Source organism: Trematomus bernacchii, unplaced genomic scaffold (assembly GCF_902827165.1).
Source record: "Trematomus bernacchii unplaced genomic scaffold, fTreBer1.1, whole genome shotgun sequence".
NCBI classification, from domain to species: Eukaryota; Metazoa; Chordata; class Actinopteri; order Perciformes; family Nototheniidae; genus Trematomus; species Trematomus bernacchii.
The window spans coordinates 2,753,023-2,769,682 of NW_022987840.1; the positions used below are offsets into that span (position 1 = coordinate 2,753,023).

General features: G+C 39.8%; 1 protein-coding gene across 2 annotated transcripts in view; it reads right to left on the reverse strand.

Moving 5' to 3' along the window:
* The window catches only part of gramd1a (GRAM domain containing 1A), a 33,459-nt gene that overhangs the window by 12,301 nt on the left and 4,498 nt on the right, over positions 1–16,660 (reverse strand). The window contains exons 1-11 of one of the 2 annotated variants that reach the window (XM_034112636.1): positions 12,844–13,195; positions 8,976–9,204; positions 8,210–8,230; positions 7,933–8,017; positions 7,665–7,768; positions 7,360–7,455; positions 6,924–7,004; positions 6,217–6,335; positions 5,320–5,656; positions 3,567–3,720; positions 1,686–1,832 (exon numbers count right to left, since the gene is read on the reverse strand). In XM_034112636.1, the coding sequence (XP_033968527.1) occupies positions 1,686–1,832; positions 3,567–3,720; positions 5,320–5,656; positions 6,217–6,335; positions 6,924–7,004; positions 7,360–7,455; positions 7,665–7,768; positions 7,933–8,017; positions 8,210–8,230; positions 8,976–9,204; positions 12,844–12,863 (1,393 nt within the window). In that variant the 5' untranslated portion in view covers positions 12,864–13,195. Of the gene's footprint in view, positions 1–1,685; positions 1,833–3,566; positions 3,721–5,319; positions 5,657–6,216; positions 6,336–6,923; positions 7,005–7,359; positions 7,456–7,664; positions 7,769–7,932; positions 8,018–8,209; positions 8,231–8,975; positions 9,205–12,843; positions 13,196–16,660 lie in introns of those variants that run through there. The other variant, XM_034112634.1, reaches the window with a different exon arrangement.

Genomic DNA, 16,660 nt, shown 5'->3' on the forward strand with positions numbered 1-16,660 from the left:
TTGTGGCTAGCTGGTTTGTGTACAACACACAGGGCTGGCTTTAAACAGGCAGGAGGCGATGTTAGCCATCTGTGATGTAAAAATAATTGAGATGCATATTCCAAATGCACTGCAGACATGTTCAAAGATGTTAAAACCTGAAAAATATCAGCTACATTCAGAATATCCAAACAAAATATGCTGTAAAGCTGAGCTGTTACACATTCTGAATAGTATTGTATACTTGTGTGCTTCCTGTTAAAGTAGATATGTTTGATTATATTATATTTACTTCTATTGTTTTTGCCTTTTTAATCTGCTCTGTTCCCTTTGCTGTTGCATAAAGATATCCCCAAGAAAATGATATCCGATTCTGATTTCTGATTATTCTGAATTACAGTGGAATAGTAGAGTGCATGTAAACATTGTGACTGTAGCAACCACACCAATAGGTACTGGCAGTGCACCAAAAGTCAATGTCAAACATCAGGTTCTGCTATCAGACACAAAGAAAGCAGAGCAAGTTATTTTTCAACTGACAGCAGCCTCACTAGTCCAATAAGCAGCAGAGCGACTACAAACAATGAGCCTCAACCGTCGCCGTGTCAACAGGAAAAACTGGCTCTCATGCGTTTGCTCTTATGAAACAAGTTAATGCAAGTTATGAGCTGAATTAAAGGTAGGGTAGGTAAGGTAAGAATGGAGTAACCAGCTCGAGTTCGCTAGAATTTGAAAGTACACAACCGAAATAAATCTGCCCCTTCCTTCAGACTTCCTTACAGAGCCCCTCCTCCAACACACACATGACCAATGAGGGCACGAGATACATTTGTGCACAGATGGAAGGCTGACAGGCAGGTAGGCCATCCAGTTATTTTAATAATAATTGGTCGTGCTTTTTACAGCGCTACGGCTTCCACAGATTACATTTTTTTATGTATTTATTGTCAAAGCATTTAATATATTCATTGCTATCGGGATGTTAAGAGCATTCCATGGAATATAACAACAAGTGTTTCTGAAGTGAATTACCTACCCCACCTTTAATTCTGGGCAATGTAGGAACAGCACATAATTATCAAAGCTGAACAGTTTCACAGCATGAGAAAGAGCTCCCAAAGATCTCTTAAACATCGGTTAAATTACCCAATAAAAACGAAAAGTACCTTATTAAATCACTAAAATTCAACAGAAGTAGTTTAACCATAGGGAAAATTCTGTAGAACCAAATATTAAGGATGTGTATTGGCTCAAATCTGGCCAAGCCACACACAACATATCATAAAGGGGTAACAATTCAATATTATTATTAGATATATTGCAATACTGTAGGCAAGGCAACACATTGCGATGTGTTGCAATGCTGTAAGCCAGGCGATATATTGTTATATCTAATTTCAGAAAAGTTCTTATAGTATAAAGCACTTCCCTATCCAGAACATACGAATTAAACGTGTTTTATATGTAAAAAGGACTGTGGTATCTGCATTTGCATTATCAGTCACTGCACAATTCATCACAGCAATACTATATTGCCATCTGAAGCATTGCCACGGATCTTGAACTATTATAAATTGATACAGTATCATAAAACATAATCGTGATAATCAAAGATATCGATAATTTCTCACACCCCAAGCAGTCACAAAGTGTTGACCATCATACGTGTGTGTGTGTGTGTGTGTGTGTGTGTGTGTTTGACCTACCAGTAAAGTGTCGCTGGGAGAAAAGGTGCCGGATGAAGTGTGTGTCCGCGGAGAAGAGCAGGTCGTGCAGCTTGTCCACACTCATGCGGACCGGGGCGTTGATGTGCAATCGCCCGCACAGATTAGCGCAGAACGACTCCACCTCACCTGGAGGTCAAGAATAAAAACACAGATTATTTACTCTTCTTTCAATCTTATTTTGACTCAATATTTGTCAATGTGTGTAAATATTTATTAGTTATTTAGAGTTATAAAACGGACAAGTCAAATCAAGCAATCTGATTGGTTCTTAGCCGTGATATAATGAGCGTATATCACGGGCAGAATTGTAGTTACTTTTCACAAGTCATGTATCCCTCTGCGTCTGAGAAAAGCTACAACCGTTACAACTGTTACATTACGTCCGTTACGAAACTAACTAACTAACAAAGCTTAAGATGGAAACATTTAAGGTTAACTTCGAGCTCCGGGGTGGCCTTACTATGGAGGAGTGGATTGAGCAGTGCCTATCTCCAGAAAAAAAAGCACCTAAACGACGACATGCAGAGCTACGTGAAGAGCAGGTAGACCAACTGTCTGGAGAAAGTGGAGCAATATTCTCGCCACGCCAAGCAACAGCCTAGTACAACCTCAGCCTAGTACAAGTAACCTCGTAAGCCATTCTAGTGATGCTGGACAGTTTTTCAGTGGGTGCACAATAAACGGCAACATACAAATTCATGTAAATAAATAGCCAAATAATGGATCAACGCTGTCTGTCTAAGATGTTCGCTAGCTGTTGCATAGCAACCACCTCGCACTATGTTTCGTGCAGAAGGCAACGGAGGGACTATTTTATTTTGAACATCATTATTTACTAATAAAAACTATTTAAATTAGAGTGTATATTTTTCTTTCATATCGCCACACTTGGTAACCGTTTTATAAAAGCAATAGCTCACTTCAGGCCGTGATATATGGTCATTATATCACAGCTAAGGGGCGTGGTACGGCCCGACGCCCATATACCACGGCCTGTCGTGAGCTATTGCTTAATCATAAATCCTTTGCAGGTCCAAGCTCTAGAAATACATCCAAATATAATGTTGAACTTTTGACATCAAATGTAAACAGTACGTGATTTACATATAATGTTTTAGAGATACGTTTGACATTTCAATAATCACACTTACTCTCTCTGCACTTTATTGCCAAATGCTTTAGAGGAAACCCAGATTGTCGCTATATGTCTTGTTATTCCTGAATGTGCAGGTTTTTTTTTAGTAGTTTACACATTAACATATTCCACTAATAAATATGCTTTGATATTAAACTATTTTATTAACTTGGAGGCAGGTTTAAATCAGTCATCTGACAATCTGCCTTGACAGCATGCATCAACTCCCAAAGGAATGATTTGATCTGGACAGATTAAACCGCGGAGCAGTAAATATCTCTGAGTTAATGTTTGAATAATCTTCCCGGTGAGTTTTTGTAGAAGGAAGAAGAGATGGAAGCGATGAGGCAGAAAGAAGCATATTGGGGGTCAGGAGGACGGGACAATAAGAGAACTACTGAATAAATCATCTTTAGCACCTTTGAAAAGACAAGGTTAGCTTACAGTCAGATTGAGCGAACAACCTTAGGAGAGCGCAGTACATTAAATAAAGAGGACACAAGTATTGAGGATAGCATAAAGTCCTATGAGAACAAATATGTTTAAAGACACAATAAATGCTGAATCAGCTACAAGTTGCGTTGTGAATGTCCCTGATTTTTTGTTGAATCAATTAACGAAGTACATCATTAAAAATAAATGTAACAATGTTCATTGTAATCTAATCTTCGTATACATTTCATCACAACTGTTCTTAATGGTCATTTCATTGAAAGCACACTCACTCTCTTCTTGCGTGTCAGAGGAGTTGCTGGGGTCTGTGGGCAGTTCTTCATCGATGGTGATGTCCAATGAGGAGAGGTTTCCCAGACTGGAGGTTGGCGGGGGCAGCATGTGATTGGTTGACTCTGACCAGCTGTCCCCACCCTCTTCCAGACTCTGATGCAGTGAGGGGGAAAAAAGGCACACCAGAGGACAGTCAGCAAGAGGTTTGTAGGGAAATCACCCCATTGTCATATGACTCTAGAGGAAAGAGGCCTCTGCTGAGCTGACCTCGTGTTGACTGAGCAGACATACCACTGCAGCCGAGCAATTCATCTGAAACCGACACACAGTCAACACAGCACTGCATTTATTCTCTTCAGCTTGGCTCGGGCTTGATCCGTTATTATCAAGATTAAGACTGCAGTGGAGACAACCACAGCAACTGTTTTGGGGGTAATGGATTGGACATAGAAGCAACCAGACCAACAACTCAGTATTCACCATCCTTACTTAAACACGTCATAAATTCCTTGTTTTATATTTTGATCTATTGCATATCATTCCATTTTATTCAGTTTCATGTGATTTTCATCTGTTTTCATGTTGATCTAATAATGCATTATATAAGCATAGTCACGTTAAAAAGGTATTTTACAAATAAGTCTGCAGTACTCGACATGATTGCTTTTTTAAATCAAGCATTTGTTTTGTTTAAGTGCAGAGAGGGCCAAATGTGTACAAAGGCCAAATCTTTGAGCATGGTCATTTGGTTGAAGAGCCAGTGAAGAGTTAATGAAGGAGAACAATTACAGCAGATTCAAGCAGAACATCAATTTGAGTGTTAGTACTAAGCACTAATAATGCAAGCTTGTACTGGATATGCATGTGTACAAAAGTGATTTGTTAATCAAATACAACATGGATCACAGATGGCATGATATCATTATTCACACGTCGGCATTAAATACACACCAGATCCACCACATCCATCCGTTTCATGCAGTGTGAACAGTGTTGACACAGCATACAAATGTGTTACAGGTTTAGATTTCTGTGTTTTCTAATTTGTTTTACCCAAAAAGCAACAATATTACTTTAAGTCAAAGGTTGAAAACTGATAGCTGCCACATGAACTGTCTTGAGTCACATCAGTCCAATCAATCTTGACGTGAATAGTTGCATAAGCGCTGTGCTGCACTTTATGGGACTGTTGTGATAATGTGTCCTCAGTCTCTACGTGGTCAGCTGGTTCTAACCACAGTATGTAGTGAATATAGCTGTCAACAAATACGACGACGATGTATTATCTCTCGTGTCGAGAGGTGAAGCCATGAATCTTCTTTATTCAGTCATCCCTGACACGAAGCTAATGCTAGCATGCAAACATCAGGCTGGTGTTTTGAAACCAAAACATTGCTAAATCTGTTGATTTAGTGCAGGGAGTGTTCTGCTCTGTCTGTGATATATCTGATTATTGAAGTGGAAGTCTCAACTCTAGTGGAAGTATTTGAACCAACAGTCCACAGTGTTTTTTTTCTCATACTTTTAGTTTTTCTTTATGCAAAAACAATGACAGCCTTGGATATGGTGCATGTCTTTTTCTCAAGGATCCTGTAGATAAAGTTATTCAAATAAGCCATTTAATGAGATTAGACTGCATAACACTGAATTGGAGACTAGTTTTTGTTGAATGCCAGTGTGTGTGTGTGTGTGTGTGTGTGTGTGTGTGTGTGTGTGTGTGTGTGTGTATGGAGTTTCGAGAAGAACACTCACAAAGGAGGCAGCAGCAGAGGCGGGTGCGGAGGCCGAGGCGTTTGTGGGAGTGGTGGACGGCAGCGAGCTTTGGGAGCTGGGCGGGCTCTGATCGAGGGGGTCAGAGCTGAGCCTGCGTCCAGAGGAAGAAGGCACCTCTATGGGCAGACAGGAGGCGGAGGGGGAGGGGGAGGGGGAGGGGGAGGGGCAGGGGGAGGGAGACGAGCCCCCGAGGTTTGTAGCTGCGAGAGGGCTGGCTGGACCGCAGGGCAGGGGAAGGGGAGAGCTGCCCGTAGAGGGAAGCGACACTGAGCTCAGGTCGAGTAGATCTGTAACTGACACTGACTCGTCTCCTGGCCTAGGGAACGAAGAGAGAGGAAGTGAGAGTGTGTGAGACAGAGACACATAAGAGACACTCTGAGAGAGAAAGAGCCATTGTTTTGTTAAAGTGCTTAAGGGGAAAGAAATCTTTAACAACAAAAATCAATTAATAGAGTTTTTGTGCCGGCGATATAAATAGCACTGAAAAATATTGTACTTTTTAAAGATTGTTCTTTTTGGCGACTCTCCCTTTTTGTAATATGAGATAGTATTGATGTTCATCCATACATTCATTTAAATAGAAGTTATATAAATTCCCAATGCTAGCAAATAAAGAGACAGCACAGTTAATGATGCATAGTAGTTGTCTTGAATTAGAAAATGAATAGTATTTATTATAATAAACAAAGAAAAAAAAGCCGATTCATTCCCTAGCCAACTCAAGCATTACTTAAAGACTTAAATGACCAGGCACACAATATCCCATCCCAAAAGTATTACTTTTTCGGTTAGTTAAGTGTGTTAACATGCACACAAACATCAACGATAGCCTTACACAGCCCCTAAATGACATTTGTGCACCACACAAACACTCACAGTAGGCCGTTCATGTGCTCGGCGGTGGGGGAGACATAGTCGTCGTCTTCACTCGTGAGGCCTAGCTCAGTGCCGTAACACTGGTGTACGATGTGCCACAGCTCTTTGGGAGATAGAGACTGCAAGACAAACACAATATTCTTATTCAGTAGATTATAAGGCAAATTAATAAAACAAATGGATTATTAATGGTCAGGACACAGCCACTTTAATTTCAACATAATACAGTGAGTGCATTCATAAGGGTCGGGCTTTACATAAGATGTATCTTTCATAACCAGGGACATTTTATCATCATATGTTGGGCTTTTCTTGTTGCAAGGCTGTAAGATCAGCTGCTTTCCATTACGTTATTATTATATATACATAATATCAGCAAAAAGGGACGTGGCATTTGACGATTTCTCTTAACAGAGTCATCCTGTTTAAAAGCATTTTGCAGATGAAACATTAGGTCGATGTATTCCCTCTGGCAACTGTCATGTGCTTCATTACTATGCTGCTGGGTTTCTTCACTGGTGCTGTCCAAATAAATGTCTATACTTAAAACGCAGCAAATAACAGTGATTTAAAATGTTCTCCCAAGCCTGTGTTTGTGGCCATCTCCTGCTTATTCACACTCGGTTCTATTCTAAGATGTTAACTACTAGCCGTGCCACAACAGGCAGCGGGATAAAGCGGCAGGAGGGTGGGAGAGGAGATTATACCTTGTCCAGCAGTGCGTTCTGCCACAGACGGAAAATCATCATGAAGCTGCGATCCCTTGCTCCGAAAGATGTGAAGAAGTGCTGAGAAAGGGAATATCAGGGGGACAGGAAGAGGAGTCGGAGGAAGGAAGTCAGAAGAGAAATGTGATTTGACTGATCCCTCTGTTGGGATGTTTGCTTTGAGACAGTCAGTGGAGATAAGGTTGAGTCAGCTCATTTGATACTGCTTGACTTGCAATAAAAAGGATCAGTTAGGGTTAACTGTATCAACAGTCAACACTTTTTCATGCTTTTGGAGCAGCAGTTAACTTGACAGATAGAGAATGTGTTAAAAAATGACATATTTGCTTTTGGTATTACACATTAAATTAAAAGTCCTAATTTCTTTAAAGATGGGCCAAACTATGGCTCAATCTTAAGTGTAATCGAGTCTGACCTTCTCATTGTCAGTGCTGATCTGGATGGCGTTTGGGATGAGCTTGGCAGTCTTCTCCTTTGTCATAGAGGTCACGTCTTTCAGCAGGATAGTGATCTGTATGGAGGAGAGAGATTTGCTGTGTGAATGCTTCAGTGTGCGATAATCTTATCTCACTAAGGGCCTGAGCCTATCTGTATTGATCTGCAAACAAGTGCATTAAAAGGACTTCTTATCTGATTGCAGGTGTGACATGAACCAGGTTACAACAGTCATTTGTTTGATTGTGCGCGTGCAAATGTGTACACAGTGTGTGCATGACTTACAGTGGTTTCCCAGCGGAAGATGTTACTGTAGAAACAAAGCCAATTCTCCGACAGATAAAGGCGGCCCTGAAGCAGTATGTCCTTCTGCAGAGCGCACGAGTAGTCTGAGGAAAGAAACAGGAAACAGACAGATCAAATTAATAGAAAGAGACAAATCAAGAGGTTGTTTTTTTAACTAAGTCTAAAGTGTGGTGACAGACGTAGCTCGATCGGCATGAGCTCAGCACACAGAGATGAATATGTACGACCACTCAAGAGTCTCACTCACCCACTATAAGTCGCTCTGTGTCAGGAAGTTTTTTAAAGAGTTTACGAAAATCTTCGTTCCGCTGTTTGTATGTAGGACTGAGAACCTGAGGGGAGGACAGGAAATTAGAACATTGTATTCTACTTCACAAGTACCCGACGCAGCAGTTAGGATAAGCTTTGGATAGACTATCACTCATTGTTAAATATCTAAACCATAATCAGTGTTTGTTAACATCAGCAAAGTAGAGTAGCCTGAAGTGAAAATACCTAACATGGGGCTGTTAATATATACTTACATTGTACCAGCTCTGCATTTTCTGTAAAGAAAAGAACAGTATATTTAGTAATGAACAGAACTTAAATTTTACTGTAAGAATATAAATATCACCAAAAAATGGATTGTAAACAAGTAAAGAAAATCTACCAGCATGCATTTGGTAGATCAACCCACTTCTACATATGCGTGCATGTGATCCTGCCAGTCCCTAGGCTGAAGCTGTTTGTGTAACCTTGAGGTTTTGCCGTTTTCAGCACTTCTCCATTTAAAAAAAAGGTACATGACACTGACCAGCTGTGTACAGTAATTAGTATAACAGGCTGTTCTTTTCACAACAAATGTCCTGAAAATAAAGGAGATGTGAAAGCTTACATGAAAACCTTATGCACACAACACCCCACGCCGTGTCTAGGTACATTTACAGAGCGCTAACATGCTCACATTTCCATTCTGCCAACAAAACCAGTTAACATTGTGCTTATAAAATGCCTCAAATAGAAAGTAAGGAAAATACAAATAACACATTTAAATGTATTTAACATATCAGTGTTGATATACCAGCGTGTGGGAATGCCTTTCCCTCCCACACATTGGCATTTTAGCTGTTGATTCATTATCATAAACTTTCTTTAAAAGAGTCTAACTGAAAATGCAGCTGAAAGCTTAGAATGATTGAAGATTGTGCCAGAATGGTGAATTCTCGCTCAACAGTTTGTTATTAATTAATGTTTTGATTAAGAGGGCGCAATCCTACATATCATATTCTGAGTGATATTCGGAGTTACCTTGGCATTGCGGCTGAAGTGTCGAGAAGCAAGTGGGTAGGCGGATGTGAGGGAGGAGGCAGAAGGTATGGAGGGCAGGGGGCTGTCGGAGCCTCCCCCGCCTCCCCCCCCACCGCCGCTCTTCTCTCCTCCTCCCTCGCTCTCACTGGCCCTGCTGCTTCCCCCGAGGACCCTGCGCCGCAGCGAGGGAGAGCTGCCGGGGGTGCTGCGTGGAGAGTTACTGGCCGTACTGGAGACAAACAAAAAAAAAGAGGGAGAAAGATTGAACTCAGGGAAGAACAGAGGAAACTCTTTCAAATTTCATAACTAAATCTTGCCCCGTCATCCCTTCAATGTCATGCTATGAAGAAAGGCTGCAGGCATTTCCTATTTGATCAAAGCAAGCCATCTCAAAGTGCCTACTAAAGACCAAAGAAAAAGCACGTACAGTCAGTGTTATCAGATGAACGGACTGTGACTGGAGCAGCAGCCACAGTGAGGGCATTTAAAGCTGTTCGGTAACGGCTCTAAAAGGGCAAATTGACCATTTTCATCTGGCTTCGTATTAGTAGAGTAGTATATGCAAATGAACAATGTTTAAATGTCCTTCATGTTGCCAGTATCCAGAGCTCCACGCTCATTTGCCAGCAAAAGCGTTTGCCGGCTCTGGGGCTGTTTGAACAACAGGTTGTACTTCAACAGATTTTCTGTATGCCATCTGTTCAAACAACATCCCTAGAGCCATTGAAAGCACGCAGAAAGACACATGCGTTTTCAAATGTTGCTGGATAATCAGTGGGAAGGTCTGGGTGATGGCTAACATAGATGGAAGTTAGATATTGTACATTTGCATCTACTACCCACATTGTAATGATACAAAACCGGCTGAAGAATGACAATGTTTCCCTTTAATTCTGTCCAAACAACTACAAAATACAAGATCTGCAGTTTCCTTTAGAATAAAACACTGCCAAGTCAACAAAGAACTTCATAGAATTTAAGCTGTAATTACAGATCTGATCATTTCAAAACTGAAACAAACCATTAGATAAAAGCTGCAAATACTTGTTTTTATTTTTCAGTAACAATGTGGAAATGGGTCAAAGCATTACTCAGTGTACAGAAATGTTATGGATAAAAACTATGACAATCAACTACTCTTAATAATCAAGACCACAATTTGCTTATTACTGCCATTGCATATAGGTTAGAGGATAATAGTCAAGGCACTCATTTCCTTTCAGGGTCATCCTACTGCTGCCAAAACATTTGCATCAAATGTTCAGTCCAGTAACACGTACATGGCTATATTTATGCAACAACACAGTTTCCATGGTTTTCCTCTGTAAGTAATACCTTAATATCATTAGCAGTCAATTTGAATCAGATGTAACTGCTCAAGTGCTAACTTTAAACCGGTAAACTCCAACTTGATGAATTCTCTGCATCAAAATAAGAAATCCTTTATTTGTCCCGCAACGGGGAAATGTACATTATAACAACAGCAGATAGTGCAGGTAAAGTGATGAAAAAAAGGGCTAAGTATGCACACGTCTGCTCGCTTATTCAACAGTATGCTGCAGTGGCTCTTTTTAGACTACAATTGCTGGTTTCATTTATGAAGCTAAACCAAAACCTTCTTTTGTATTCTTCTCCCTTTCAGCCAGACTGCCACACACACACCAAACTACCTCGAACAATCTCTTTGTGAACCACTGTTTTGACACAAATGGTCATGTTTTCACCATATCTATAACAATACAATCTATTGTTTAAGGAAACTTCTATATTTCAAAAAAATGTACTGAATATCGTTGACTCTTTTTGTAGTATGTTGGTCTGATTCCGTATCCAGTGTTAATAACTAAAAGCAATTCTTGATGATAAACAGGTAAATAAATTGCACTTAGTACAACGTTTTAAGAGCTGTATAATGTGCATGTAAGAAAGAAAAGTGGCCTTTTAAAGAGCATTGAATGGTAACATACTATTTCAACTTACAAATGTAGGAAAAATGTGTTCTACTTGTATTCCACTACATTCATTTAAGACCTTTAGCATATTTGGAATAAGGATCTGAATTATAATAAACACTTAAAATAAGACTTAAGTTACAAGCGGAGTAACATTCACTAGCTACTAGGGCTACTCAATTAATCGTATTTTAAATCGCAATTACGATTTTGGCTTGCAACGATTATGAAAACAACATAATTGAAATAAAATGATTATTTTTTTTTTTTTATTGGTTTTAAAGTTGAATTATACTTAAAGTTCAGGGTAATCAACTGTTAAAAACATACTGTTCAAATATATTTTTTCAATAAATGGATGTTTTCAAAGTAAATGGATAACCGTTTTTAATAATCGTGATATCAATTATTGACCCAAATAATCGAGATTATGATTTTTGCCATAATCAAGCAGCCCTACTAGCTACCCTGCAGCGTAATTAAAACTAGCTGCACCTTTAACAGCTTTAATAACAATATTTATAATCAAAACATGATATTATATGTTGGTGCTAATATTACATTACATTATACATTATAATACTTTTATAAATGTACTTTTATTTGTAACAGAGTATTCCTACAATCTGATAGTTCTAATACAGGATCTGAGTACTTCCTCCACCTCTGACAATACATTATTTATTACAGCATTGGTAATTAGATCGGCATAATGGCAAGCAGCATTAGGCTTTCTTGAGGTAAACGCACATGAGGGTAATGGGTTCTTTAATGCTGTGCGTGCAAGTGATGTGAATCTGTGTCAGCATGTGTTTACACACCAGGGCTAAATCTCTGAGCAGCACAAACGTAAAAGGGCTAACAGGCAGCACTTTCAGAAGAGTCGACAAACCTCTAGTTAGCCTTTAGAGTAGTAATATTGACCTCTCCTCTGTACATTTGTCAAGCAAAGCGATAGTGCACATATAAGCTAATGGAAAGCTAGTAGAGGTGCAAAAAAGTACTCAGATCTTGTACTTAAATAAAGGTAGAAGTACCAGAGTGTAGGAATAATCTGTTACAACAAGTCCTGCAATCAAAATATGTCTCAAGTAAAAGTACCAAAGTATTAGCATAAAAATATACTTAAATCGCCGAAAGTAAAAAAGTACTCCTTGGGCAGATTGGCGCATTTCAGAATAATGTTTATCGTATGTTTTGATTATAAATATGTATGTACTAGAGTGTTATCAAAGCTGGTAAAGGTGCAGCTAGATTTAATTACTTTGTTTACTGCAGGGTAGCTAAAGTCCTATTTAAGTGTTGAATATATTTCACAACATTAATCCAAATCTGCAAAGTAACTCAATACATGTAGAAGAGGTAAAGTACACGATATACTTCTGAATTGAAGTGGAGTAGAAAGTAGCATACAATTTAAATACTCAAGTAAAGTACATGTCCCTCAAAATTGTACTGAAGTAAATCTACTTAGTTACTTTACATCAATGAAAGCTAGCATACCGGTTCTGCTACCCAAAACAAATCCAGTCCAGTAAACTCAACACTATAACTGGATAAACACCGAGAAAGAGTCAAACATGAATGAATGATACAACTCGTTTCCATTAAGAAGCACTAGCAGGGGTGCTATGGTCAGGGAAACAGGGTGGAGGTAGTTGAGTGCACCGACAGCAATAACATAAACACACCGCTAGCAACAAGTTTACACAGCTAATATCGGACTAGAGCTGCACACCTGTGCTTTTACATAAACCATGCCTGCCCCACCCATGTTATTAGTGGGATTTGCAGAGCTGTGACTCATTTGACCACACCGAAATCGGACCATGATGGACGGTGTATGAGGAGCACATACAGATCAATGGATAGCATAATATGCTAATCACCACTCAAGCGCTGTTTATGTCACTTACTCGAACATGTCATGAGGCATTTGCGATGAAGCCAATATCCACAAAACACACACACACACGCACGTTGTCGCTCACTATTGTTTCGATACGGTGTTCCGTGTGTGTGTGTTTGCAACTAAAGCAAGCCAGACGCTACAGGGCTGTATGTCCGCTCTTCTGCCTTGTTTCCTTCGCTTCGCCTCCGGGTAGAAATGCACCCATCTTCCACCGTCCCGCGGTCGGATGGTTTAGTTTTTCATAGCGGATTTCGCCCCTGCATCCCGCAGCAAGGTACCGGACGGACCGCTGCTCCCTATGCCGTCAGGAGGACCCAGTAACGGGCTGCAGTCTCTGCGTCCATCCGTAATCCCCTTTGCAACCAGGGAGAGGGTGGAGGGAGGGAGGGAGGGAGGGAGGGAGGGAGGAAGGGAGGGGGAGGCGCCTCCATGTGTTCAGTGAGGCCTTGCTTCTTCTTTTTTTACAGCGAGGTGGTGCTGGACTGGGGGGCACCGATAAGGATGATTAGGCAGAGTAAAAACTGAGGATTTTATCTGAATTTAAAGGGACCAGTTAGTGCAAAAGTGTTATATTTGAATGTAATGCTTTTTTTTTTTTACAGCATATGAAATCCTGAAATGTTCAAGATATATAGGATAGGCCTACTTAGATTTATTGAACAAAACAAGCTTCAGCAAATAATTTCCCCCGTTCATTTTGAGGGATCTGTAGCATTTCCAATATGGGTTCTGTGTGTTTTAAGTGACTTGGATTGATCCTCATGACAGAACGATCTAAATACTATTATGATGATTAATGGATTATAAAATGTTTAACCAACCGTTCAAAACACTTAATGGTTCTGACTACTCATTGGTCCTCAATGATAGATAATTTGTTGTCTTTGTGGAATTTGGACTGCTGGTCGGTCAAAATAAGCAATTTGAAGTCATCTCCTTGGTCACTGGGACTCTGTCCTGGGACTGTGACTTATTTCAGACATTTTATAGACCAAACATTTAATCAATAAAATACTCAACAGATTCCTATAAATCCAAGTTGTACAACCCTTATTCAATATACACGTTCCAAACAAACATAGTAAGAAAATATCAAATGGATGTCATTAAATTGTTAACTATTTGGGATTATTACCTTTCAATATTAGATGGAGGCCCAGGAAAAACATAGGCTAAAACATGACTAGCATTGTAAATAAAGAGACCATGGCTGCCTGTGGTGAATCCACCTGGCCAAAGCCCAGAGCCAACTCAATCCCTTAACCCCCAATCTCTGTCCATCCCTCTGGATTACAGTCCACATCATAATCCACGATGGGCTGAGCCAGGCCGAAATCTCCACCATTCAGACTCTCCCTCTGTGTAATCTGTTTTGCTGAGGTCACCAACTGCCCATAATGATGGCAGAATGTCATGGGCTTGGTGGATATTGAGGAAGGAGCAAGAAAAGAAAGTGGGTATAAACTATGTGAAGGTGCTGCTCTTTAGATATTTCCTTTGTCCTAGTGAAAACCTATTATTTCAGAACAAGTCTTCTGTGGACTTCTCTGACGGCACAGATCGGTGTCTTCGGGCTTATTGGGAGATTGTAGCTTCTGTCATACACATGGGAGCAAAACTCAAAGACCCTCGGGTAAACACGCTGCGTAACGTTCAACAAAACGATAAATATGACTTCATTACTAGAAACAGGATTAAAAAAGTAAATACCAAGGAGCTGGGTGTCCGATACTCACCGGCAAGAGTGAAGGAATCGAGAATATTGTCAGGATACGGTAAAAAGTGGATGAATAATCTACAACACACACTGTTGTCTGTGTGAACGAGAAAAAGCCCCACAACAGCATTGGACACAGTGTGACAGAAGATAAGAGAGGTCAACATTACAATCGATCACAATCAGCTAGCAGGTCACTGTGTTGTTGATCTGGCAGTACTAGACACCCTTTGCAATTGTGTCACTTTGAGTTAGACTTTGTCTCTGTTTTGTACATCCAGACAGCAAAAGCCATGTAAAGCTTTGCAATATAAACCTCTGCTTTACACTTGACCTTTGAGCTGATTGTTCACCCTGTATGTGAAAAGATGCGATGTTGTGTCTAGGAATACAATACATTTTGTTGGCAATAAATTATCAGTCATAGGACATTTGTATTGGTAAATGTTATTCCGATAACATTTAAGTCAATACATTTCTGCCGAATGATGGGACATTGATGGGACATTACATGTTTTTCTTAAAACAATATTTATAACCAATAAATTATCATCTAATAATTCAAAGCAAAATCGCTGTCATTAACTTAACAACTGTAGCATCACTCTCTGATGCAACAGGTGTACTTTCAAAGTGGTTACCGTCGATAAACCCAGAAGAAGCTTTCCTACCCCTAGGTCTGCACTAAATACAGGTTATATTTCAGGAGATCAATTGTTATGTATAATCAGTATTGGCCATGAGCAGCAAGTAATTATCAGTTAAATTAGCTGAAAGAATCCATATCATGCACCCCTCGTTGTGTCATCATCAGTATGACAGAGTCGTTCGAAAACAAGGCATATCCTACACTCTTCATACTCTACTGGACTTCAGACTGTTAACTGACTAGAGGCTTATCAGTGTACATATTTGTAAAGCTTAACATGTGATAAGTTATTATTATGACAATGTCACAACATGTGTACATCAGCATGGCGAGACAGAGGTCTTTGCGTAAGGTGCAAGTACCCTTTCAGCTGTACCTTAAAAATGAATTTGTGCTAGTTGTGCAAACCAAGTGCAATACCTTTGCACATCTTGTGACTGAGGCATTCAAAGGGAAATCAAATGAACAAATGTGTCATTAATACACTTTTTCAACACCAACATGTGATGGGAACAAATAGTGCAGTCACCAAATAAGCATCAATAGAAACTGATCCATCAGACGCAGTTATCCTTCATTGAACAGTGTTCTGTATAAAAAACAATTTAGTACATAGCTTAAGACATTTAGCACTCGAACAAACAGAAACATATTGACCTGAAATTGTCATCATTGTACTGCAAGTAGACACACAAGCAGATACTTTGATTAATTTAAATGATCTAAATTAAAAGTCGAAACTGACAGGCACAGAAGACACAACTAAAAACACAGGAAATGCGTTTCATTGGTTAAGGCACCACAGACACACAAGCCTAGCCACTTTAATCTAACTTTGGATCAAGACCCAGAGCAAGACACTTGCTGGCTTTAAAAAGGTGGAGTCAGCAATTCTAATGAAATAGACTTTTTGATCAAAATCAGCAAATATCTCCTCACTGTCTGCAGGCTGTCTGTGTGCTGGTGTCCATAAACAGCCCTGGCTCTGTACATGAGAAACAAACAAAATGGCTAGGCCCACTGCCACACAAAACTATTCCAGCCAATCAGCAACAGGGGGCGTTCGTGCACGTGCACAGGACAGAGAAAAGGCCATGGATGGATAACAATGACTGTGGGAGTGAGATGGACGGTAAATCTGGAGATGGGTATTTGTTTTTGGTGTCGAGTTTAAATATCAGCAATCTTCCTCCAGGATCGCTGACTTCCTCTTTAAAAGGTAGGAGTCCATATGAAGAATTCTTATAAATAACAACACACTGAAATTATGAAATTCACGAGTGAATGTTCCCCGACCACTTTTAAAGAACAAGTCAATAATGAGAAGATTCACTTAAGATTGTCTTTGGTTCACAAGTAATCACCAATGCATCTCAACTGTCAGCAACCCCCACCTGATTTTATCGGCAGAAACTTTCCACTGTTAAATACGAAAATGAAACATGTGCCATGACG